We start from the raw sequence: 25,195 nt of genomic DNA, 5'->3' as shown, positions 1-25,195 counted from the left end.
AGCTCATGACTATTCTTATATGGAATTTGCCTTCCACACCTACACTTGCCCATTCTCAATAACATTAACAATAACAAAAGGCAGAAGCAAGCAAATAAATCCCCAATGGGGTGCTTATCTGAAGCTGAGGAATAAAACACAGATTTAAACGGCAGACCAAACGTACAAGTCAACCTTTCCGAATGGTGATGTAAAAGTTCTGAAGGTGGTAGGTGCAGACATCCCTTTTATGGCTGACGTTCCCTAAGCCTACGTGCTATGTCCCACGTACAGGCAGTAGTTTGAAGCTTTTGCATACAAGCTGGATGCTGGGTCGATATTGGAATACAACCCATATATAAAGAAAAATGCAACATTGAACAGAAGGACATACATAAACTGCAAACTTTTCAGTACAAACTATTTGCATAGTGGTAGTATTTTTTAATTCTAGATCTTAAACTGGATTTTATAAGTCGTAAACACAGCAAAAATTAAGTTTGCAAAACTTTGTAAACAACATAAAATATCTCGGCAACCACACGCACACACTGTTGACAGCATTTTGTATATCTAGCTGAGAGCTTTCATATGAGATTAAGCAGTTTTGTCTGTGCTACTTGGTTGTTGAGATATTTAGGAAAAAAATGCAATTAATGGCAATATAAATATTATATGAACAAAAATTAAAATCTCTTTACCCATGATTTATCATGAAAATTTTCAATACTTTGTATGCAGAATGATTTTGGAATTACTGATGCAAATACAAATGAGCAATGTGGCACCTGGAGGCATCACTCAGATGTAATCAGCACTGAACTTTATACTGTACCATTCTTAGGAAAATGCAGTCAATCTGCAAAAGCATTACAGCATTCTGTTAAACAAAATCAAATCAAAACTGCTAAGGATGTGTGTCACATAATCTTAATTTATTTCTGTTTTTGGAGTCAGTAAATATGACCCCTGAAGGCCTTAATTATTGCTTCAGATCAATGACAATGAACCGATTCAAACTTCACAATGATACAGTACATCACATGTTTAACTTCCTGTCAGTTTTAACTGCTCATATTCTAAACTTTTTCAGCTGAAGTGCTCAGCAAGAAAAAAGATACAGAACAAGTCAAGAACTCACATCATCCCAAAAGCATACCCACCTGGCTGCTGGAACAATACCATTGCTTGTGGAGACGTGTGGACTGGTAATGAATGTGTCCGCTGAACAGAACTGCGACTCTGGCCAGGCATGCTATTACTACCACCAGGGTTGGCAAACCACAGGTTCTGGAAAAACATAATATAGAAAAAAATATATAAAAAATAGCTAATAACAATACTACTGAAAAAAAGGAGGCAGGTTATACCAGGTACTCGTTATAATAAAAACTACACAGTATTATAGTAAATATTAACTTAAACTGAGAACTAATTTTATAAGCTGACGTGAGGGATGGGTACATACTAAAAAGTAGATTCTCTAAAGAATTACTTTGACAGTAGTCAATCAGAAAGAGTAAAGAGCATCAAAAAATTCAACTACCAAGTATTAATCTAAATGTTCCAAAAGCAACAGAAATCAGTTTTAGTATGTGAAAGTTATCTGCATCATTAACCTGAAACAAGATATCTAAAACATGAAAAAAAAAGTTTGCAACACTTAAGTCATCATATCTTGCATTTCACAGTCTACGTTTCTTGTATCTACTGCATCCAGAAACTTGTGTTGCTTTCCATCCTTTCCAGCACACGCTGTGGCATTGAGAATTGTATCAGCATGTGAAACTCCCACAAACGTGGATTCATCACAACCACGGCGTACAATACAAAAGAAGAGAGAGACACAACAAAAATGCACAAAGATGCATGAATAAATACCTGCCAACATACTACAAGGAACTCAACACAGGAAAAACTGTAAATTAGAGCTTGCTGGGAAGGACAGTATCACAGGCCAATATCAACTGTTACAGGGAATATTCATCGCTTGGATCTGATGCAAGGAAGTGTAGCGCAGTGGAACATACTTAGGAAAAAAATTGCAAGCAATAGTGACTAGGAGAATGTTCAGAAGAATAAATTCCATGACATAAAATTAAGACACTGGAGTTATGGTCCAAGCAGTAACATAAATGGGTGATGAGGTACTCACCAACTGCAAAGCCCACCCTTCCTTGGAGCACACGAAATGGAACAGCTGTTCATCTCCTTTGCTCCAAGGAGTGTGGGTTTTATTGTTGCTGGGCAAACACTAAGTGGATTGACAACTACTTTGTCTTTTGCCATCAGACTCCACATCACCTGTTGGAAAATGCTGTTATCAAAAAATACTTAGCAGTGTAGGGTTCTCACTGCTTGCTTCAGATACGCCTCTTTTGCAGACATTCATGCCTTGGTTTCTTTGTCATTCATTCACACATTTCTTATCTATTATTACTTGGACTGCAACTCAAGTGTCCGAATTTTCCAGAATAATAACTTCAAATCAAACAGTAAACAAATGCACGTTTCCCCTGTGCAAAATTAAGATTCCCAAGAAGAAGCCACCTGTCCTCCAGATGGGTAGATATGTAAAACCTCTTTCAAAAACTGTTTGACTGGAGGCATGGTAGAAAGGATGATCCATGGGCAGAAGGGTAAGAAAGACCAGAGGACAACTCTCACAAATGCTGCAGAACCAGAGGCATCTAGGTCTTAAAAGAACCCTAATTCTTACTTTAGAACCAATTGAAAAATCTTTTCCACTTATCTAAATATGATTTTCTAGTAGGTTTCTTAGGATCATAGGAGGTTACTAGACTAATGACCTTGGGAACCTTACAAGCCTAACCAAGAGTTTATCCCCAAAAAAGAAACCTCAGTCAGCACCTGTTGCCCCTATCAATGAAGGACAAAGGTGGAACCTCTGGGACAAATCTGTGGTTTCCCATCCACTCATCAAGGTTGAGCTTGAAGAGGGTCAGCGAGGTACTCTGACATGTATGGAAAGTCTATTCCAGAAATGGGGCAGCCTCTGGGAGACAAACCTGTCTCTCCAGTAGGTTTTGTTGATGTTGCATATTAGACTTAGGCCTACTGAACGGGTAATGCGCGAAGAGTTAGACTTGCAGATATGGAGCATCTCTAGTAGGGCAGGGTCCGATATTGCCTTGTAGGCAAGACACAGATGACCTCTGAGCAATCTGTATGATACTGAGTAGAGTGATAGTGATTACAGCCTGTCCGCATAGGACAGGGTGTTGGAGGCCATGGATTGTCTGTGAGGTATTTCTGTGGCCTTTCCAGTTGGTGCAGGTGTTTGGAGAGGTACATACCAAATGGGGCATTATACTCAATTACAGGTCTAATTAGGGAGGAGTACAGAAAGGTTATAACCTCCTTTTTCCTGGATACAATCCCTTTACTTATGAGATTTACTTGCCACTATACTCAATTATAGGTCTAATTAGGAAGGAGTACAGAAAGGTTATAACCTCCTTTTTCCTGGATACAATCCCTTTACTTATGAGATTTACTTGCCACTACATGATGACTGAATGTGAGATTGCTGTCAACCTGAGTACCCAGGTCTCTCACCACAGGTTGTGTGCTTAGGGGGTTGCCGTTGATGTGGTAATCAGTAGAGGCCGTGTTTTTGTTGCATGGTACCATAATACATTTTTTTGCATTTAACTTAAGGCCATGACTTTGGCACCAGTTATTTGCAGCTGAGAGACCCTCTTGCAATATGTTAACATAATTTGGGGAGTCAATGACAGCACCCAACTTACAGACATCTGCAAACTTGGTCAGCCACAGGCCCTTTGTCTTTGCCTGGACCTCTGAGAAGTACAGTGCCAAGCAGTAGAGATCCCAGGACAGACCCTTGATGAACACCACTAGTGACAGGTCTGCTGTCAGATGTGGTGGCGCATATTTTGACTTTATGGGTCCTAACCTAGCCTCTTTTAATACCCTTTGCGTGTCCTCAGAAAACAGTTGCCTAAAAGGTATTAAAATTCTATTACTTTGGCAGATAACTGAAGACTGGGCGATATTAAACAACCACTGCCCTATATGATTAAAGTCTATCCTGTGAGTAAATTAGTAGCACCTTCTTTGGCCACTTTGAGAAAAAGGGAGAACCACTGTTGCCTGGACCAAAAGGGAGTTACCACTATCATGTTTTAGAATGTTCTTCTAAATTTTGGTTATCATACAAAATGCACGTATACAGGAATATTCTCATTCTTGAGAATGAATGAGTTAATGGTTTGAAAAACTAAACATCTGTGGTCTGGGTGACCTTATATAAGGTATCAGACTTCCTGGGGGCAGACGCTCAACTGTCAGGCAAACTGCTGTCTTCAAGGAAAGCATCCTTTCAGCCTAGCAAAACATGAAGAGTAACTGCAGACTGAGGAAAATCCACCTGTAGCAAACCATAACATCTTTGCTGGGACTCTGGTATTTCTTTTTGTTTCCACTGAAAAAACATTATTATTCTAGCAAAAGTATCAGAAAAAGACAACTCTTCGGGTGAATCTGGAAAAAAATTCACAGAGTTAGACTGCACACTCAATGGAGTAGGAACTTGAGAAATTCAGTCTAATTCCATGCCTTGAGACTGGGTATTAGAATCCAACAGTGAGGGAAAACTTTTCCTTTTTACATGAAGGGAAGACTCGGAATGTAAAGACTGAAAGGCATTAAATAATCCTTTACCAAATTCAGCCAATCCTTCCCCTAAGTGATGGGGACACACAGCTGAAGGAAAAATGACCAACTTTATATTGCATTTTCCTGGGAGACCCCCGCCCCCAAAAAACAGCACCCTGAAAAATGGTCCTTTCCCTGGGAAGCAAGTTGCTCAAATAAGCTTTGCAAAGGAACATCCACCCCATCCTCTACCACCACCAAGAGTGGTCTTTTTTGTCTAAAGAGGGCAGCAGAGCAGCAACAGAGGACATGTCTGCCTCTCTGTCCTTAGTAGCTCTCCGAGGAACACTGCCAGTGGAGCTAAGAAAAACTGATAAGCAGTGTAAGGAACCCAATACTGCTACAGAAGAGCCACTCACTGGTAGTTCAGGTGAAGACGGAACTGAAGCAAAAGATGAAGTTTTCTCCTCTTGTATATCAAATGAGGAACAAATGACGAGCTGTGACCCAATACTCATATTTCTACCAAAAAAAGTGTCTGACAAGCAGGTAGCGGGGCCTTGGGAAGACGATCTTTGTATAGTTTAGTCCACTGCAACACTGATCTAATGATGAACATCAAATTTTCTGCCTTGAATGATTCTGATCCAGTCACTCTCTAGACTTCACTTTCAAAAGTTAAGGTTGACGACAGGAATTATGCACTAAATCTATGACACATAATTAACTAAGCAACTCATAGACCAACACCACACAGTGGAAAAATTGTAATGGTCAAATAAAACTATGGCACCTGCCCATATAAAATCCACTGTTAAAATTCTGTGATTTATTCATTTATTTATTTGACATTTGTTGGCCGGGTTAGTCCAACTGAACCCAGTGGCCCTTTTTCAGTGGAGACCGGAGGAGAAAAGCTCCAGCATACACCATACAGATTTATAAAATCACAAAGAAAGAATATAACAGATAGAAAATAAATGCATTGTAAAAATAAAGAAATCACATGGAATACGTGGAAAGTACAATTAAACAAAATACATGTAAAGAAGCAAAACATATACACACACACACATATATATATATATATATATTTATCTATATATCTATCTAGCTAAATATATGTATATATATTTATTTTTTAAACCATGTGCAGAAAGCAAGTTAGTTTTGCATATGCAAGAGTGGAGAGAATATGACCAGCATATTTCGAATAGTAGAAGAGAGGAAAGATAAAAATTAGAGAGGAAATGACAGTTTAAGGAGGATTGTGACAACAGCAGGATTGTGAATTCAGGAAGTAGTTTTTAACTTCAGTTTTAAAGGAGTTGCTACTATTAATGCTACGGATGTTAGGAGGAAGCTTATTCCAAGCTAGGGAAACTGAGTTTTTGTACAGGAGTTTCCCAATATTTCTGTTAGGTTTATAGAGGTCTAGAAGGTTCTGATCAGAGCTACGAAGTGAACGAGCTGGGATGTAAGGGGATACTGTGGAAGAAAGAGAGGGAAAGGCAGAGGGTTTATTTAATAGGGAGTGTGTAAAATGTAGCTGGGAGAGAAGAATCTGGGAGAATTCTAGCCAGTGAAGATACTTTAGGGCAAGGCAGTGATGTGATTTATATGGCTGACTTGAGGTTATATTGTGAGTTTGGTTAGTAGGGATGACTGGAGATGGGTAAAGATAGGTGAGGCATACAGTAGGCATGGAAGAAGGAAGGCTTGTGCTAGGGTTGGTTTAGAGCTGGGAGCAAGGAATTTTTTTATTTCTATAGAGAAGGCCTAGTTTCTGGTTAGTTTTTTTAATACAGTGCTGAAAATGTATGTCGAATTTGAGCTGGTCATCAATTATAGTACCTAGTAGTTTGGTGTGTGGTTCAGGTTTGATAAAGGAGTTATTGAGAGAAGAGACAGTGAATGTGGATTTGTGGTGGGAAAGGGACTTGGGGAGGAATAGTAGGAGCTTCTTTTTGGGGTTAAGGATTAGATGGTGGTCAGTTAGCCATTTTTCTACAAATGGGAAGGTATTTTGAGTGATGGACAGAAGGTTAGATATACTGTCAGAGGCAGAGATGAGAGCTGAGTCGTCGGCATTTTGCACGAGGGTAGAAGTGGTGCAGGAGGAGTGTAGATTGTTAGTGAAGATATTGAAGAGGAGAGGGCTAAGGATAGAGCCTTGATGAATGCCAGTCTGAATAGGTAGGAAAGTGGAACAGGTGGATTGCCATCTGACAGACTGGAGCCTGTTTGAGAGATAGCTACAGAACCAGAGAATACTAGTGGGAGAGCGATTAAGTTCAGTTAATTTAGCAAGTAGTCTGGAATGGGAGACAATATCAAAAGGTTTAGAGAGGTCAAGGAAAAGGCAAAATACAAGTAGATTTTTGTCCCTGGCTTCAGCAAAAGTGTTAGTGAAGGATAGGAGGGCAGTGGAAGTGCTATAGTTAGGCCTGAAGCCATGTTGAGAAGGGGTAAGTAGGTTTTCATTGATTAGGTACTTAAGCTGGTTGTGAATACATTTTTCAAGGATTTTGGAGCGAGGACAGAGAATGGCAATAGGTCTAGTTTGATGGGTCTGTGGAGTTACCTCCTTTGTGTAGTGGTATGGAGTAGAACGATTTCCAATTATCTGGGACAGTGGATTCTTGGATAGATATGTTTACTAGAATTGATACAGGGTAGGCAAGAGTGGGGGAGGTTTCTCAGTTGAGGGAGAGCATGGTTTTAGTTATAGTAGCAGGGACTTTAAGTGGTGGAGAGAGAAGGCGGTATTTTTGCTTTCAGTGTATGTAGTGTGAGATGGGATTTGACTTTTGCAGGTATTGGCTAGTTTTTGAATAGATTCAATGAAATTTGAATTTAGTAAGGTGTCAGTTTCTTGGGAAGTATTGTTGGGATAGGAGGTGGGGGGTGGTAGGTTGACCCGGATGTAAAATTTTATTGATGCGGAGTACCAGAATTTTTGGGGTTAGAATTATGGGTAAGAATTGGGCATTATAGATTTTTTCCTTGTCTCTACTGCTTTTTTTTTTTTTTTTTTTTTTTTAATAGGTTATGGAGTTCTTTATATTGTTGTAAGTGTGCTGTAGATTTAGTTTTCAATCATTGTTTCCAATACTTGTCCCTTTGCTTCTTGAGAGTTAGGGTATCGTTAGAGAGCCAGGGAGGGAATGAAGTTTTGATTCTGATTTATCTTAAAGGAGCTACAGAGTCAAGAATTTGAAAGTGCGACTAAAAGTTAGAACAGCATCATTAAGGGAAAGATATTTCAAATGGCTCCAGTTAACAGAAATAAGCATGTTATTAAACATTTTGCCACTGAATGGTGAAAGGTTACGACGGTCTCTGTATTGGTGGTATTTAGGCACTTGGGAGGAATGTCTTTGGATTCGTACAGGGAGATGATCACTTACGCAGGTAAGGTACTGGGGGAGGTGTGATAAAGGGTAGCTTCAGAGGTAAGAATCCAGTCTGAGGTGGAGCAGTTAGTATTATTATTGAAGAGAGTAGGACTTGTGATAAGTTGGTGAAAGCCGTGGAGGTTAATGGAGAGGTAAAAGGAGGAAGATGATAGTTTTTGCCAGTCAATATTAACGTCACCGAGTAGAATGGTCTCATAATGGATATGCAGTGAGAGCCAAGATAGGACAGATTCGAAGTTGGGAATGTTGTTTCTTGGTGCTGTGAGTGTGTGTGTGTGTGTGTGTGTGTGTGTGTGTGTGTGTGAGTGTATATATATATATATATATATATATATATATATATATATATATATGTGTGTGTGTGTGTGTGTAAATAAACATATATTATAATTATATTATTATATATTATTTATAACATATATATATATAGATATATATATATATATATATATATATATACACACATGTATATGGAGGAGGAAAAGGTCCTGGGCAATATACAGAAGCCATGAAGGTAGAAGCACAGATCATCCCTAGCAAATCAGCCAGGGTTGTTGATTGTCTCTTCTCTTGCAGATATGTATTGAATCCCCCTTAGAATGACACCAGTAGCTAAGCCAGTAAATTGTTAGATACCTTAGTGTGCATTGTGGCATCATTATTGTCAATGGCAGGATACTGCTGAATACTGGATTCAGGCCAGTTTCAGATGCATATTCTGAGAGCTCTATTGTGTCAATTTTTTATGTGATCCAAGGAGGTACATCTCAGTCATTCTCTCCCACATGCAAAATGACCAGTATCATATGTGTACTTAAGGTGAAGGGATTTGAGAAGCCCTAGAGACACTGCAGATACAAACACCTGAGAAGCATCTAGTTGTCACTCTGTCCTTGCTCAACTTAATGAATGGCAGACTTTGTCTGCGTGTGACTAAAATATTAACAGATGTAGTGGGGTACATCCTTGTTGCCTCAAGGGTTTCAGCCTGTCAACTGAGTGACCTCCTTTTTTGCAGTTGTATTTTCTGTAGTGTCTGTGTGTGTGTATGTTTGCCTGTTGGTGTGATGCTGAGTATCTTGTACACCAATCCTTTGTCTAGGAGGCCTTTGTAATTTCAGCAGGGACTTTGTAAGTACCTTGGTGTAAGAAGACTTACTGTGTAGGGCATGGTGGGCATTGTGTGAGGTTAGTGTCAAGACTGACAAAGAGGTTGGCGTCAAAAATGAGAAGGTACCTGCATCTCTCACATATGGAATAGTCTGTAAGAAGTGTCAAACAATTATGAGTTAGCATCATACCTCTCAACCTCTTGGAGCGAGAAATCTGAACAAAGCCATAAAAAAAGTGGGACAAAGGCCCAAAAATAGGGACAAATTTTAAATATTGCTCTTACAAACTTAAGAAAGTTGATAGAATAACAGGTATTGCATTAGTATAAATTTTCTAAAGGGTATAAAGTCTGAAACGCAAATGTCAGTCATTATTTTCTAACTTCAGTCTTTAAACCCTAGCCCCGGACCTAATATATCCAACTCACTTCAATTCCCCAGTCACAAGCTTTATGACCCACCATAAAACCCTTAAACTATTTACTATCATTGCCCAGAGTCTCAAAAATAAAACATCCCACTTTCATGCCTGGCTAACCCACAACCAACCTGATATTGTTGCCATCTCCAAGACAAGGCTTAAACCCCATATCTCTGACTGAAATCCTACCCCAGGGTTTCAAGCCCTCAGATATGACCGCTTAATCAGGAAAGGTGGAGGGGTAGCCTTAATCTACTCCAACCTTCTCTCCATCATTCCTTTCCCAAATCCCATTCCTCAGTTCTATAATGCAGAGCTAGTAAATGGATTACTAAAAATAAATAACCATAAAAGCCTTTGTATCATGGCCTTTTACATCCCACCCGGAAACAATACCACAACGCCTTTTACATCCCACCCGGAAACAATACCACAACCCTTAAAGAAATCCTCCTATGGGCTTCGACTAATATTAAGTCTGAGACCTACAAACTAGATGACGTAAATATAGACTGGAACAAAATTAACTCTGATCCCACCCTATCAATCTATTCAACTTTACTCAAGTAACCAACTCCATTACTAGACCCAACAAAACTAATCCCCCAGGTCCCACTCTTGACTGGATCCTTAGTCACCCATCCAAATAAAATCTCTAACTCTGGCACTATTCCTGACGCCATTAGTGACCTCCTCCCAGTGTTCATCCACCTAGCAACAGACTCCCCTCCTCATCTAGCAACAGACTCCCCTCCTCATCTACACCAATACATTCACACACAAAACCTTAGAAACTTTGACCCAATCTCTTTCTCTAACTCCCTCAAACAAACTAGAATGCGCTAAAAACTCTCCCTCTAGACAATGCCATAGAACTTTTTTAACTCCACCTTCTTAAATGCCCTAAACTCCCTAGCTCCAGCAAGAACAAAAAGAATAAAAACCAATACCGCCCCATGACTAACCAAAGATACCAAACAACTTATGCAACAAAGAGGCAAATCCTGGAAACTTTACCACATCAACAAACTCCCTGAAACCCTTCTTAAATATAAACAACTCCGCAACCTTGCTAAAAAACAAATTATCGAAGACAAAAAAATCCTACTATATTAAACTCCAGTCCAACCACTCCAAAAACCCCAAACAATTCTGGAACTCAATTAACTCACTTCTCAACCCAGGTACCAAACACAATCTGTGTCCTGACACCAGCAAATCTGATCTAGAAATAACCTCTCTTTTCAACTCCTTTATCAACTCAATTGCAAAACTAAACAAGACCTTCCCAAACAACAATCCTTCCCCTCATCTCAGCCCCTCTACCCTGGCCTCCACCCTATCCACTGTCCCTAACCCTCCTCCCATATTTGAGCTGAAATCCATCTCTACCTCCTACATAAAAAGACTACTCTCCAAATAAAAACCTTGCTTCAATGCCTCTGACGACATCCCATCTTTCTTTCTCAAGACTGCTGCAGTTGGAATCACCCCCCCCCCCCCCATTAGCATCCTAATCAACAGATCCATACAGGAATCCTATGTCCCCAAACTGTGGGGTGCAGAGTTTATTCTACCTCTCCACAAAGGTGGCGAAAATATAATCTCAATCTTCCGCCCCATAGCTATCCTCTCCCCAATCTCAAAGATTCTGGAAAAATGCATCCATCTCCAACTTATGCCTTTCCTAACACAAAACCAAATTATCACTCCAACCCAACAAGCCTTCCGACCTGGCCACAGCACAACAACCGCTCTTCTCTCTTTCTTAGATACAGTCAACCAAGCCCGTGTTTCTGGGGAAATAGTATCAACAGTTCTACTAGATCTCGCCAAGGCATTTGACACTGTCTCCCACACCCATCTCCTGGGACACCTTTCTAACCTTAATCTCCCCTAAAATACCCTATCCTGGTTCTCACGTTACCTGTCTGATAGATCTCAGGCTGTGAAATGGAGAAAAGGCACCTCATCTTTTCAACCTACCCCATTGGCGTACCCCAGGGATCCATTCTCAGTTCAATGCTTTTCAATATCTTTATCAATGATTTCCACTCTGCCATGCCTAACTAAAAATCATACAATATGCAGATAACTCAACTTTAGTCTGCTCCACCTCTAACCTCCCCGAGTTCCAAAGACACAAACTACCTTCTCTACCACTGAGACCTAGATGCTTCTCTAAATGTTAAAAAATTCTAAATATTGCTATTCTCTCCCTCAAAATCCTTCCCTCATGATAAAAGCTCCTTCTAAATTATCAGCCATAACAACTCTCCCATAGAGGTCATTCCCTTCTCTAAATTACTTGGAGTAACTATAGATGAACACCTAAAATTTGATACCCACATACAGCAAAACATAAAAAAAACATCAAAAACTTGGCATGCTATAAAGAAACAACCACTTCCTCTCTCCTTCTACTAGACAAACTCTCGCCACTACCTATCTACTTCCCTCCCTAATGTACGGCGCTCCTGTATTAACCAACCTATCTTCCTCTATCTCTTCCAAACTTGAAAACTGTTATAATAAAATTTCCAAATTCTCCTCCAAAGCCAAATATTCCTCCCATCATTGTACTGCCTTCCATTTGTTAAACTGGCTAGAACTCCCAAACTATCTAGACTACCTCCAACTTACTACAGCCCACAGGCTAATATTCCCGCCCACTAAATGCCCTTCACTGACCAATATCCTACCACCATACACCCCAAAAAGAACTTTCAGATCAGAACACCAAAACCATATCACTGTCCACAAACCTAAATGTCCTACTGGACAACAACTTCTATCATTTTCCTTAGCCAAAAAATGGAATTCTCTTCCCCCTTCACTAAGGACTTCAGAGAACACTGATAACTTTAAATATCTGCTCTATTCTTACCTCTCTTCTAATTGGAAATGCAACTGTATTCTCCCCTCCTAGCGTACTCTATCTTCACTCCATCTTGAATTTCTAAATACATTGGCTCACTCTGAATGTTTGCTAATACAATACTGTTACCAATGTATATAATGTATAGAGTTTTTTCTCTTTTCTCTTTGAAATGAACATATACTTTACATCCTCAAAATTTATATGCTATGTAAACATTGTGCATTATATGTCTCCAACTTGAAATGTATTTGTATTTTGTAACTGTTTTTACTATACTTTCCTGTATCTTTAATTAAGCTATGTACTGTGGAGCTTTTATCCCCAGGCCTCCATTGAAAATGGGCTCCCTGAGCCAAGTGGACCTCCCTGTTCATTAAACTGAAAAAAAATATATAATAATCATTTGCCACTAATTTGCTAGAAAGCCACAATTTTATGAAAAACAGACCAAAAATATGAGACAAAAATATGGACATTCTGCGAAAATCTGTACAGTTGAGGGGTGGGTATGCATGAATCATTTGCAATGCCTCAATGTTCCTTTTTCACATCAGTCTGGCAGCAGATGGTGAGGTAAACTGTGACCTGGTAGTACCTGGTGGAATGGAGGTAATAATGAATACTAATGAAGTGAATATGTAGGAACGGTCTACATACTAGAGCACTAGCGTGAGCAGACTTTAAAAGAAGTGTGGAAAAATAAGGATCAACCTTTGTAGGTACTGCTGTGCGCACTAAGTAGGCAAAAGATGAGAGTAATTCAAGCTTACCAGTCTAAGGGGGGGGGGGCACTTTCCAGTTTGACCTGCTAGTGCTCACTAATATAAGCAGATGAGATGAGACTGGGAAAAGTTTCCAAAGACATTATGTAGTAAGGATAGTCAACTCGAGCAATACTTGTTGGCTGGGTAGGCACTCTGTATTCTGGCTCTACGGGATACAGTAAAATGTAGAAATATTTAAATAGCTTACACTACTGATCTTTTGTGCTACTGACAATATCAGTGAAAGAGTAGAGGGAGGGAATTTGGTAATCAAATTAGCATCTGAGGTGGGCAAAAACAGACACTGGCTTCAAAATCTCATTGGGACTAAAGTGGGAAAAATCAGCAAAACGCAAAACAAATCTGTAACAAGCTGCATTGAAGCGTCTAGCTATAACTTCCCCCTTACAAAGGCTACAAATTACAAAAAGAATGAGGCCTAGTACCTGGCTGAACAAACTGTTTTAGTTTAGATTGCGACAAAGGGGGTTACTGCCAGCCTAGCTCTCTGGAATTATGTAAATAATTATGTCATTTGTGAATATCAACATGATTCATGTAAAATGCTTGTGTTACAACTGTGTGTTATGTGTATATCAAACTGCTGGTACAGATGTGTGTGTTGAAAAGTGTTTGTAAAGTACTGAGCTTAAAAAATGTAACCACAGTGTACCCTACTGGAAAAAGAACATAAATAAGCGTTTAAATGTATATATTTTAACAATGGAAACTGGGACACAGGAGGTTAACCTCAGAAAAATAGCTGAAATTAAATTACTTTATGGCCACTCAAAAAGATGTATCTTTCAGTTTCAGTGTAGCAGGAGACAAGTCTGTACTAGAGAAGTTTTCTGTATTGTCTTGGAAGTGTTTTATTATTTTATGACTTCCAGGATCTGCAAAGATCTGAGGAAAAAGCCATTGTCTATGTATTTTCACAGGTGGATGCTAAACACTGCTATCTTTCAGCAGTGGATGGTTTTACCTGGGACAGAGTCAGATGACAAGATATGATGTCATTCTGCAAGCTGTCCCAGCAGTAATATTTGAGATATTAAGAAAACGAAAGACTCTGCATTCTATATTCTGTCTTTGACCTGACAACATCAGATAGAGGATCTAGTCATTATATCTGCCTTGCTGCTCTAATTAAGTAAGTGTACTAGGGTACAGTACAATTCTTTTAGATATAGTCAGGGATACTGCAAAGCTTAATTTAGATGTTTTTCTTTATATGAGACTGTCCTGCAGTGTTGTTTTAAATATTTCCTGTGATTTTGAAGTCTGATATCATTGTAAATATATACTGAGTATTTTCTTGTTCTTTTATTAATTATTAAATGAAAATTATTGTGACTGATCTTTGTGAGATGTATTTAAGTTCTGAGAGTACTTGTACATTTATTTGGTGGCACTGTGGGCTACTCTCAATAGCCTTGCACTTGGTCAAACTACCATTTGTACTGATAACATTGCACAAGATTTGACACCCTTTGTTAAGGGCCTTGAAGTGTTTGATAAGGAGCTGACTGGTGCCAGTAATAACTACCTTATAGTCTAGGCAGAAGGGGGCATAGCTAGTACACCTGTGATACCCTTTCCTAGGTGTGTGTGTGTGTGTGTGTGTGTGTGTGTGTGTGTGTGTGTGTGTGTGTGTAAATCAAACCTCAAAGAGTGTGTGTCACCTATCTGGGCAGGGACACAAAGCACTGGTTGGACAGAGAGGGTGCTGGAGGTCTTAGCTTGGCCACTCAGCTGAGATCTCAACTCTATAGCTGTGCAAGTGGGGAGTCTAACTGGGAATCTAGAAAAAGAGGGAGAAACCAACCCTAGACTGACTGTGGTCTCTCTGTGCTCTTAAGGGAAATTCCACTTGATGCAGAAAGCTGCATCTGGAAATAGTGTGTGTGTGTGTGTGTGTGTGTGTGTATACTTGTCATCCTCCCAATGTACGCCCCCCACTGTTGCCAGTGATGAGGATTGAAGCTCCTTGATTACTGCCCAGTAGTGGGGATCACAAAGAGCAACATAACTGAATTTACAGTAAATTCTTTTTCTAGCACTTAAGTATTGGAAAGTACAGTTTTGTACCTACCATAAATGTAGATGTCCGAACTGGATAGCATCTGCAGTCATAACAACTGGGATGTCCTGTCGTCAGGCAGCCCTTCGGTCGGCCGGATTCCAAAGTCCGGGTCCGGCTTCGGCTGATGTCGCACTTCACCCGACGTCATCTCTGTTGGTCTTCGGGTATAAAGGCATCAGCCGACGCCATTTTCCTCAGTGTTTCTTGCCCCAGATGCCAGTTGCCCTCTTGGAAGGCTAAATTTTGGGTAAATGCCAATGTTTCCAAAAAGATAGAAGGCAAACACAAAAATAAGCATGTATGTACATATATACAAACAAATACACCATAAGAGACTCCCCCCCGCCAGCTAGCTATTAGGAGGGTAAATACCCTAGGAGTACCACAGAGGGAAGGAGGAGGGTAATCCTGACTGCAGATGCTATCCAGTTCGGACATCTACATTTATGGTAGGTACAAAACTGTACTATGTCCTTCATGGATGCATCTGCAGTCATAACAACTGGGTAGAATACCATAGCCAACTAGGGAGGAGGAAGAATAGATTATGGTGTGGATAGGATCCCTTGCAGTACAGCAGTGGTAAACCCTGCTCGGGATCTGGAATACAGAGGTAAATTATAATGCTTGGCAAATGTATGCACGGAGGTCCAAGTAGCCGCCTCAATAATGTCCTTGGTTGCCACTCCTCGTAAGAAGGCTGTGGTAGTGGCTGTTGCCCTTGTCGAATGAGGCCTTATGTTCTGTGGAATTGGTTTTCCATGAAAGGAGTAACAGAATCGTATGCAATTTCCTATCCATTTGGAGATTGTCTGTTTGGAAATCGCTTTTCCTTCCCTTCCTGTTGCATAGGCTACAAACAGCTGGTCAGTTTTTCTGTTACTTTTTGTTCTGTCCAGGTAGTAGCGTAGCTGTCTATGTACATCCAAGGTATGCAGCATTCTTTCCCTCTGTTTTGTGGGTTTGGGAAGAAGGTAGGTAGGTGGATTGCCTGGTTTAAAGACACTCTGGATACCACCTTAGGCATAAATGTAGGATTAGTCCTCATGGACACTCTATCTTGGTGGAAGATTAGGAAGGGTTGTACTGCCATTAGGGCCTGAAGTTCAGAAACCCTTCTTGCTGAGGTTATTGCCAGTAGGAAAGCAGTTTTCCACGATAGATGCTGCAGGTCTGCTGTTGCTGCTGGTTCAAAAGGTGCGAGTGTCAACTTTTCCAGCACAAAGTTCAAATCCCAAGCTGGCAATGGTGGTTTCCTAGGAGGTTTTACATTCTTGATCCCTCTGAGGAACTGCCTGAGTAAAGGATGTGAAAAGACAGGTGGATCAAAGCTGTATTCTGCTGAAATAGCTGATGCATGTATCTTGATGGAAGAATAGGACAGGCCTGTATGTAGAAGCTCTGCCAAATACTCCAGAATGTTAGCAATGTCTATATTGGACACATCTTTTCCTCTTTCAGCACTCCAAATGACAAACCTTTTCCATTTTCCTGCATAGTTCCTTCTTGTTGAAGGTCTGCGGGCTTCAAGGATAATGTCTTTAACCCTTTGGGAAAGCTCTGGATTAGTTGCTGCTATGTGATATTCCATGCAGTCAGTTGCAAAGTTTTTAGGTTTGGATGCATGATGCTGTAGTTGTTCTGGGTTAACATCAAAGGCATCAGGGGTATTGGCCATATTTTGTCCCGAGACATGCTCCTCAGCAATGGGTACCAGTGTTGTCTTGGCCAGTTTGGAGCTATCAGGGTTATCCTTGGACATTCCTCCTTGATTTTTAGTAATACCTTGTGTATCAAGGGAAGAGGTGGGAATGCATATGCTGTCAGACCTTTCCAGCTGAAGGAGAGCGAGTCCACTTTCCATGCAAGTGGGTGGAATGTCCTTGTGCAGAATTTTTTGAGCTGGTGATTGAGAGGGGAAGCGAATAGATCTATATGTGGCATTCCCCATTTCTTTGAAATGGCCTTGAAGATGTCCGGGTGTAGCATCCATTCGTGAGCATCCGAGGTGGTTCTGCTTAACATGTCTGCTAGAGTATTCTCCTTTCCTGGTACGAACATTGCCTGTAACTGGATGTTGTAGCTGAGCGCCAGGTTCCAAAGGTCCAAAGTCATTCTGCATAGGGGGTATGAATGAGTGCCTCCCTGTTTGTTGATGTACCACATGACTGTGGTGTTGTCTGTCCTTATCATCAAATGTCCTGCTTTGAGGAATGGTCTGAATTTTTGGATTGCCAGCTTTACTGCCAGCATTTCTTTTAGGTTGATGTGCAAATGGAGCTGGTCCTGTGTCCACAATCCTTGTACGCATTTGTCCAGCATGTGAGCCCCCCATCCTAGGTCTGAGGCGTCTGTTGTGATGGTTTGGCTTGCTTGATAGTTGTGGAAAGGTAGGCCTGAATTTGACTGGCATGCTTGAGCCCACCATAGGAACTCCTGTTTTAGGCATGGGATTAGAGGAATTTCTGCTTCTAGGCTGTGCCTGTGTTGGGACCATAAATTCTTTAGGTACCACTGTAGTTTTCTCATATGTAGTCTGGCATGTGGAACCAAGATTATGCAGGATGCCATGAAGCCCAAGGCCTGTAGAACTTTTCTTGCTGTTAGCTTGTTCTGTTTTGTTAGTGCCAAGAAGTAAAGAGGGAGTTCTTCTTGTTTTTCTGCAGTTAGGGATGCCATTTGTTTTACTGTGTCCAATTCAGCCCAAGAATGTCCTTGTTTGGGATGGTATCAGCCTTGACTTTTGTAAATTGACTGTGTATCCCAGTGCTTGTAGCAAGTAAATGACCCTTTGTAAATCTGTTGTCAGCTTGCTTTTGTTGTCCCCTGTAGCAGACAGTCGTCCAGGTATGGATAAATTTGGATTCCTGTAGTCTGCAGTGAGCGATTACTGATGCCAGGCATTTTGTGAATACTCTGGGCAGTAGATAAGCCAAAGGGCAATGCTGAGAATTGATAGTGCTCTGATCCTGCAAGAAATCTGAGGTATCTTCTGCAAATTGGTCGTATGGGGAGGTGCAGGTATGCCTCCTTGAGATCTAGAGTTACCAGCCAGCACTCCTTGCCCAGCATGGGAAGAAGTTGCTGGAGGGTCAGCATTTTGAATTTTGGGACAATGATGAATGTATTTAAGATGGACAGGTCGAGAATAGGTCTCCAGCTTTTTTCCTTTCTTGGAACTAGGAATAGTCTGGAGTAGAATCCTTTGCCTTGTTCTGTTATTGGCACTTTTCCACAGCTCTCATCTTTGTTAGTTGCATTATCTGCTGTAGAGCTTCTGTTTTTTTGATTTGGAGGCAGGTTTGGCATTCCTCTTTTGACTGGTAAAGTGTGGAAGTGGAACCGGTATCCTTGGTCTATGGTTTGCAGAATCCACTTGTCTTTTGTGATATAGTGCCAGTTTTTTGAAAATAAGGTTAATTTTCCGCCTAATGGTGCTGCTATTTGTTCCCTGGTAGGCGGAGTTAGAATCAAGTCACTGTGCTGTTGTAGTGGCAGTGGCTGTGTCTGTGCCTCTGTTATTACCTTGCCACTGTCGTCCTCTGTAGGCACCCCTCTGGATTGATTTCTGCCTCTGGGACGTCTATTCCTGCCCCTTTGGGATCTTGTGGAGTCAGGAAAGGACCAATTTTGGCAGGCCAGTTCCTGCTAAACCTTGGGGTTGAACCTGCAAGAAATCTTTAACTGTTTGTACAGATTTTGCCTTTTCTTCCATTTTCTTCATTACCTGCTGGGCAGGTGTACCAAACAAACTGGCCTTATCCATAGGTGCATCTAATAACTTAGCTTTAACATGATCCGTAAGACCTGTTCCTTCAGCCATGCATGTCTTCTTATCACTGTGCCAGTCATGGCTGATCTAAATGAAGCCTCCAGTGCATCATAGCCACATTTTAAGGAATGGTTACTAACCTGTTGTATGTTATTTACCATTTCTAATATATATTTCTTATCTATAGAGTCATCAGAGGATAGCTTTTAGTTAACTGATCAAGCATAAACTCTTGGTATTGTATCATGTGAAACTGACAATTTAAAGCTCTAGCTGAGAGAGTAGCAGAGGTGTAAACCTTTTTGCCCCATCTGTCTAAAGACCTGGCTTCCCTGTGAGAAGGAATAGGGTTTTTTGCTGTGGTCGAGGCTGCTGCCTTAGGCCCCTGGGATATGGTTTCGGGGTCTGCAAGTGGGGCCTTGTATAAGTGGTGATGAGTGTCTGGAACTCTGTAAAATCTGTCTGGTTTGACAGGGGCTGGAGGTAAGGAATCTGGTGCAGTGCAGACATCATTAAATGCATCGTCCACAACAGAGAGGACAGGAGGTATAGCTAAAGGCCTGTGTTGTGGTAGGTGCAGAAAAGTCCTAAGTCTTTTTCTGGAATCTGAGAAATCCTGTTCCTGCCATTGGAATTGTTCTTGCATGGCATGTAAGGTTTCCCCAAAGGAGAATTCTTCTGGTGGAGAAGCAGCTGGAATGGATTCTTCAGCATCTGAGTCTTCATAATTGGAGAAATGAGCCTCTGGCTGGTCTGTAATATCAGAGTCCTCCGCTGAATCATCAGAGGACACAGGCTCGGGGCTCTGTTCTAGGTCTCTTTTCTGGGGCTGAGAGGCCCTGTCTGGGTGAGATTGAGATCCCTAATTAAGGATATTAAATCCTCTGCCAGAGTAAGCATTTGTGAACTAGAAGTGGGCCTAGTAGAGGGGCTTAACAGGCACTGATTTAGTAGATTTGGCTGCTTTAGCCCTGGCAAAGGCCTTAATAGACATGGCTGCAGGAGGCCTAGCAGCACCACGTGCTGGGGTAGAGACATCCAAAGGGATGGTGTCTGATAAGTCACTAGTAACCACTGGAGGTAAGATTTCTGAGGCCGTTTCAAGTAAGGTAGCAGCAGCCTCAGTAGTAGTCATTGATTCAGCTGTGCTTTGATCAGTTTTCTCGGTTTCGGCCGAAACCGAGACACTCGCGGTTTGCTTAACCATGGTTTCGGACGAAACCGCGGCCCGCGAGTGTCGGTCTTTTTCTTTGCGTTTTTTAACAATCTGGGTAGTCGGAGGATCCGACGGCATAATGTACGCAAAATCTGAGCCGAAAAAATGTTCAGCAAACTCCGACCGACGCCTAAGCGTTCGTCGGTTGAATGAGGCACAGGCTGAACAGGCTGCTACGTCGTGGTCTGGGCCTAAACAAGGCAAACAGTAAGAGTGGAAATCTTTATGAGGTATTTGTTTCCCACAAGTTAAACAGTTATTGACTTTTTCTGACATCGGCTGAGGCAAGAAAGAGTCCCCAACGGGGTACTTAGCTTTTAGAAGTCTTCGAAGTAGTATTCGAAGTAGTAATCTCTGGATCTGACCGACCGGCACTTGCGAACAGCTTCTGCTTCGGGCGCCACGCGGCAAGAAAGACTGAGGAAAATGGCGTCGGCTGATGCCTTTATACCCGAAGACCAACAGAGATGGCGTCGGGTGAAGTGCGACATCAGCCGAAGCCGGACCCGGACTTTGGAATCCGGCCGACCGAAGGGCTGCCTGACGACAGGACAACCCAGTTGTTATGACTGCAGATGCATCCATGAAGGACATCAAAACAAGTGCAAGGTGGTTTGATTTTTTTTCTTTCCTGATGTGGAGAAACTCTGAAGAAAAACATGCATCTACAACAGTATTCTTATCTGAGTAGTCACCAAGGACAAGAGAGAATATTACACCCTACTATAAACAGAATTAAAGAACACAGGAACAAACAAAACCAATCAACTACACAGACAATTAACAAGCTAGATGAAACCAAACAGTGAAACATGCAGCTGTGACCCCCCCCCCCCCACAAAGGCTATTTACTATGGAAACAGCCTAGTTCCTAGCTGAACAAACTGTTTTAGTTGAGTAACCTACTACACTTAGAATAAAATGCTCCAAAACAGTTCTAGCTGCCAATCCTACACTATTCTTACCAGTTTCTACTTGCAAATATGCTGGTTTACTTGCATCCTAACATTTTATTGTTGGGATAGCTATTACTAATTTCTTGAGCACTTCAAAACTGTCTTTGTGTTTGCAGCTGAAGTCCCCACCTGTCTTGTAGCCTTCCTCTTAGATGTCTCAGTCATATTTGTGTACAAATTTTGTAGGATACTACTGCATCCCTCCTGGAATACTTTAATGCCTGTTTGTCTTGTGGCCTTGGCATTTACGGAAGCTTTCTTTTTTTCTTATATTTCACATCCACTGATGTTACAATATGACCACAGATTTCAGACTTATTCTGGTTTAATGCCTGTAATACTTTTTTGTATACTTCCAGTTCACACCCATACCTCCCTTATGGTGTCCAGAACTTTTTTAGGTCTGGCTTTTTTTAACTGACTTAGATAATAATAAGCAGTATTCGAAAGAGCAAAGAGTTATTAACAAAACAGCATTAAGACTGTTAGTCTAGGATGTCCTGCAATGGAGAAATTAAGCTTTGTTTGCCATTTTTATGTTCATATTTTAGTAAATGAGAGACCTACAGTTTATTGAGGTGTATGTTGTGAAACACCAATGTGGGAGACTAGACAATTCACTGAAAAAATGGTTTATATTACACTGTACTGGAAAAATAGCTAGTTGATCATAATTTTGAAAATGAATATTTCCATATATACCCAATAATGCAAAAAAAAGTGACTTACCAACTGTTGCATGACATTAGGAGAAATCTTAGATGCTGTTGAAGAAAATTGTCTTTGATAATTGCACTGTAAGCTGCACATCTTGAGAGATATATAGTAGTATTTGTATGGTTAATTATGCAATTGAACATATGATCCGAAGTTGTCGATTTTTGTCCGATTCAACCTTTGGGTTGTCAAATCTTATTGGATCTAGCCATGGCACCTTCTACTAAAGCTGTGGATCCAAGGCACGGATTCCTTCCCTACCCATAATTCCATCCTGTCCACTAAGTTACCTCATATCTTGTTTGCAGCCTGAAGCATTAAGCTCTGTATCAGAGGACTTCTCTTCTAAAGACAATTATTTCTGTTTTTAGTTTTCCAGCGTCAATAGATATTTATAACTCCTCTCTTACCATTTCCTAATTTAGAGACTTAGTTTGTCAGTGCAGTTAGTCACAAAATGGTCTTTAGTAGAGTTTGGTGTATTTGTTTCTGTGACAATGAATTTCATTAATAGTTACTAGTTTAGGACATCAGATTTGGACTGTATTGTTATCATCATCATTATTATTTCTGCAATTCAAAATCATTATTATTAGTTCCTTAATGCTTGCAGCAGTTTCGTCATTAGTAGCTTTGCTTATTATATGACAGAAAAGGTGTAAGGCTTTCAAAAGTATACAGCCTGCAGACATAAGATTTCCCTGCAGGGCCCAAACTCCTTGTGTGTGCACTGCTTGGGCGATGCCCACATGGAGGCGAATTGTGAGGCTTGTGTTTCTTTTGGCTCTAGAACCATCCAAACTAGGAAAAAGAAATTTATGGAAAGGTGGTCTTTCTCCCAGACAGGGCCTACTCCTACTTCAGTCTCTGCTCCCTCACCAGCAAAGAAGATGGACAAGCCAAAGGACAGACAAATCTAAAGAAAGAGTTGAGGAAAAGAAAAGAAATTAGACCAATCCCAAAAATGGTCCCCAAATCCAGCAATTCCTCGGGATCTGGATCCGAAAATGCTGTGAAGTCAGATCCACTGACCCCTCAGGTCCTACCTCCGTTGCCTGGGCTGCATTTCTCACCAGAACTACTAAGCCCTAGATTACACTCACTCATTTTTAAGAGAAGAGATTCCCTTGACCACCTTCATCCTCTGAGTTCTGCTTGATCATCTAGAAGCCTTACAGAGTTTTAGGTCGATAGAATGATGAGGAGGTTTCTGAGAATGCAAATGCAGCTTGGGGTTCTTTCAGTGCCATCTACTTTGAAAGCCCCGGGTATAGGTCCAGCAACTCCTCCCATGTTAACTTCAGTACCGGCCTGCCCTTTGGGACAGGTTTCCAAGGATCCAAGCTCTGTCAGAGCATCTTTGCTGGAGCTGACAGCCCAAGAGATTTTGACTCCAGCTCCATCCCTGACTCTCTCAACTCCGAAGATCTCAGATCAATATGAGAATCAGAACCGAAGCATTGACACTGGGGCTTGGGACAAAGGGTGAATCCATATCTCTTGGACCCATCCATGCCCCTCTGGGCCTCTGCTGTCAACAGCTCTGGTCCAAGGTTGGTCACTGGGTCAAGACCGAGAAGTACGCTGCTCCTCCTTTGGATGGCAGAAGACTTCCTTCGAAGCTGATTGCAGCTTCTGCATTCAAAAGGGTTTTGCCTGGATCAAAGGAAAAGGTACTGTCCTCAAGCTTGGCCCCATCCCAACCTCAAAGGAGTGCTATTTCTCCTTCCACTCATTCTCATTGATAGGGACAGTCTATACCAGTAGGCTCAGAGGCCACTTACTAAGTGAATTCCCAGTCTGTTCCAGATCCTTCTGATCATCTCCCAGCAGTAGGTCACAGAAAATGGACATACAAACAGAAGCACTTGGAATCCTCCACAGAGTTAGTCATAGAAGATATGGATTTGGATGAAGATGAGGTCTCCCCCTGATTGCACTTGGAAGACATCAGTTTTGGTGATGTCCTTGAATTGAAGCAACGGGGTACGGGGGCTGGTCCACTGATGATTCTTTGCCGGACAGTCTGTATCCCTCAGAGACTTTGGTACCAGCTCATCTGCATCCTGAGTCATACCACCCATACACTGTCTGATAGGCCTTGCAGCCCAACAGGCACAGAAGGACCCTGATGTGGCAAAACCTGTTCTAAAGAAGCCAGATAGGATATTGGTAATCTCCAAAGACAAGAAGCACTGGAGCAAAAGTCCACCACTAGATGTCATGGTCTTGCTGGCAGTTACAAAAAATTAACTGTCTGAAGAAAGTTCCTCTATCCATCCCCGCAATGCAGAATCTAGGACTTTGAACAGGTTACAGAAATGGACATGCACAGCAGCAACATTTGCCCTTAATGCGCTGAACTATTTAACCCACATTAGATGTTTCCAGAGGGACTTGGCTAAAGAACTCGGATGTTCAAAAGACTGTGAGAACTCCTAGCTGTCCACCCATCAGTATACTTCAAATGCCTCCATGTGTCTGCTATCCAGTGCAGTTAATGGCACAGTTAGGGTAGTGGGCATTAACATCACAATGTATGGGCAGGTCTGGCTGCTCCTTTGCAATTTAATGGAAGGCTTCTAGACATCTGTTGTTAATGTCCCTTTTGATGATTCCACCCCTTTTTTTTTTTTTTTTTTTTACAAAATTGAAAGATGCATTGGCCTGGAGTAAACAGGATGGTAAAACCCACTCTGCAGTGGGAATCCACTTTTACACTCCTCAAAGAACCTTTTCCAGGAATCAAAGAGGTGGCAAGAAGAAATCACAGGGTTACCACGAGTCTCCTGCAGATGCATCTCCTCTAGAGACAGTCATGAAGCTGTTATCCCCACACCCACAAGCCTGGCAGAATATCGCAACAGATTTGTCGGTGCTAAGGATAATGACCACAAGCTGCTCAATCCCCTTTTCTTATCCACCAATGAAAAAGAGAAAGCTGCTAGAAAAAGAGGAACCCAACAAGTCACCACAGACCAGTTAGAGTCCATACTCTACTCCACGTGCTTTTTAGTACCCAAGAAAACATGAGACCTCAAACCAGTTTTTTTTATCTGAGTCATCTAAATCAATCTGCAACGCAGATAAAACTCTGGATGATCACTTTTCAGTCTGTATTGCCTCTTCTGAGAAAGGGTGATTGGATGTGGACCTCCAGGATGCCTACTGCCATATAAAGACAGAAGTATGATCAATGAGATTTCTCTGTTTCTGGCGAGAAGCCAGCCA

General features: G+C 41.3%; 1 protein-coding gene across 1 annotated transcript in view; it reads right to left on the bottom strand.

Annotated features, from left to right (window-relative positions):
* SAMD4B (sterile alpha motif domain containing 4B) overlaps positions 1–25,195 on the bottom strand; it is a gene marked incomplete in the record, with an annotated part of 1,390,985 nt that overhangs the window by 267,399 nt on the left and 1,098,391 nt on the right. The window contains 1 exon segment of the mRNA XM_044063650.1: positions 1,143–1,269. Coding sequence (XP_043919585.1) covers positions 1,143–1,269 — 127 coding nt within the window.

The sequence above is a fragment of the Protopterus annectens genome, chromosome 1.part0 (assembly GCF_019279795.1).
Source record: "Protopterus annectens isolate FY-2018-M chromosome 1.part0, PAN1.0, whole genome shotgun sequence".
NCBI lineage: Eukaryota > Metazoa > Chordata > Ceratodontiformes > Protopteridae > Protopterus > Protopterus annectens.
Note: the sequence above shows the minus strand (reverse complement) of the source record. Positions and strands in the feature narration are given on the sequence as shown.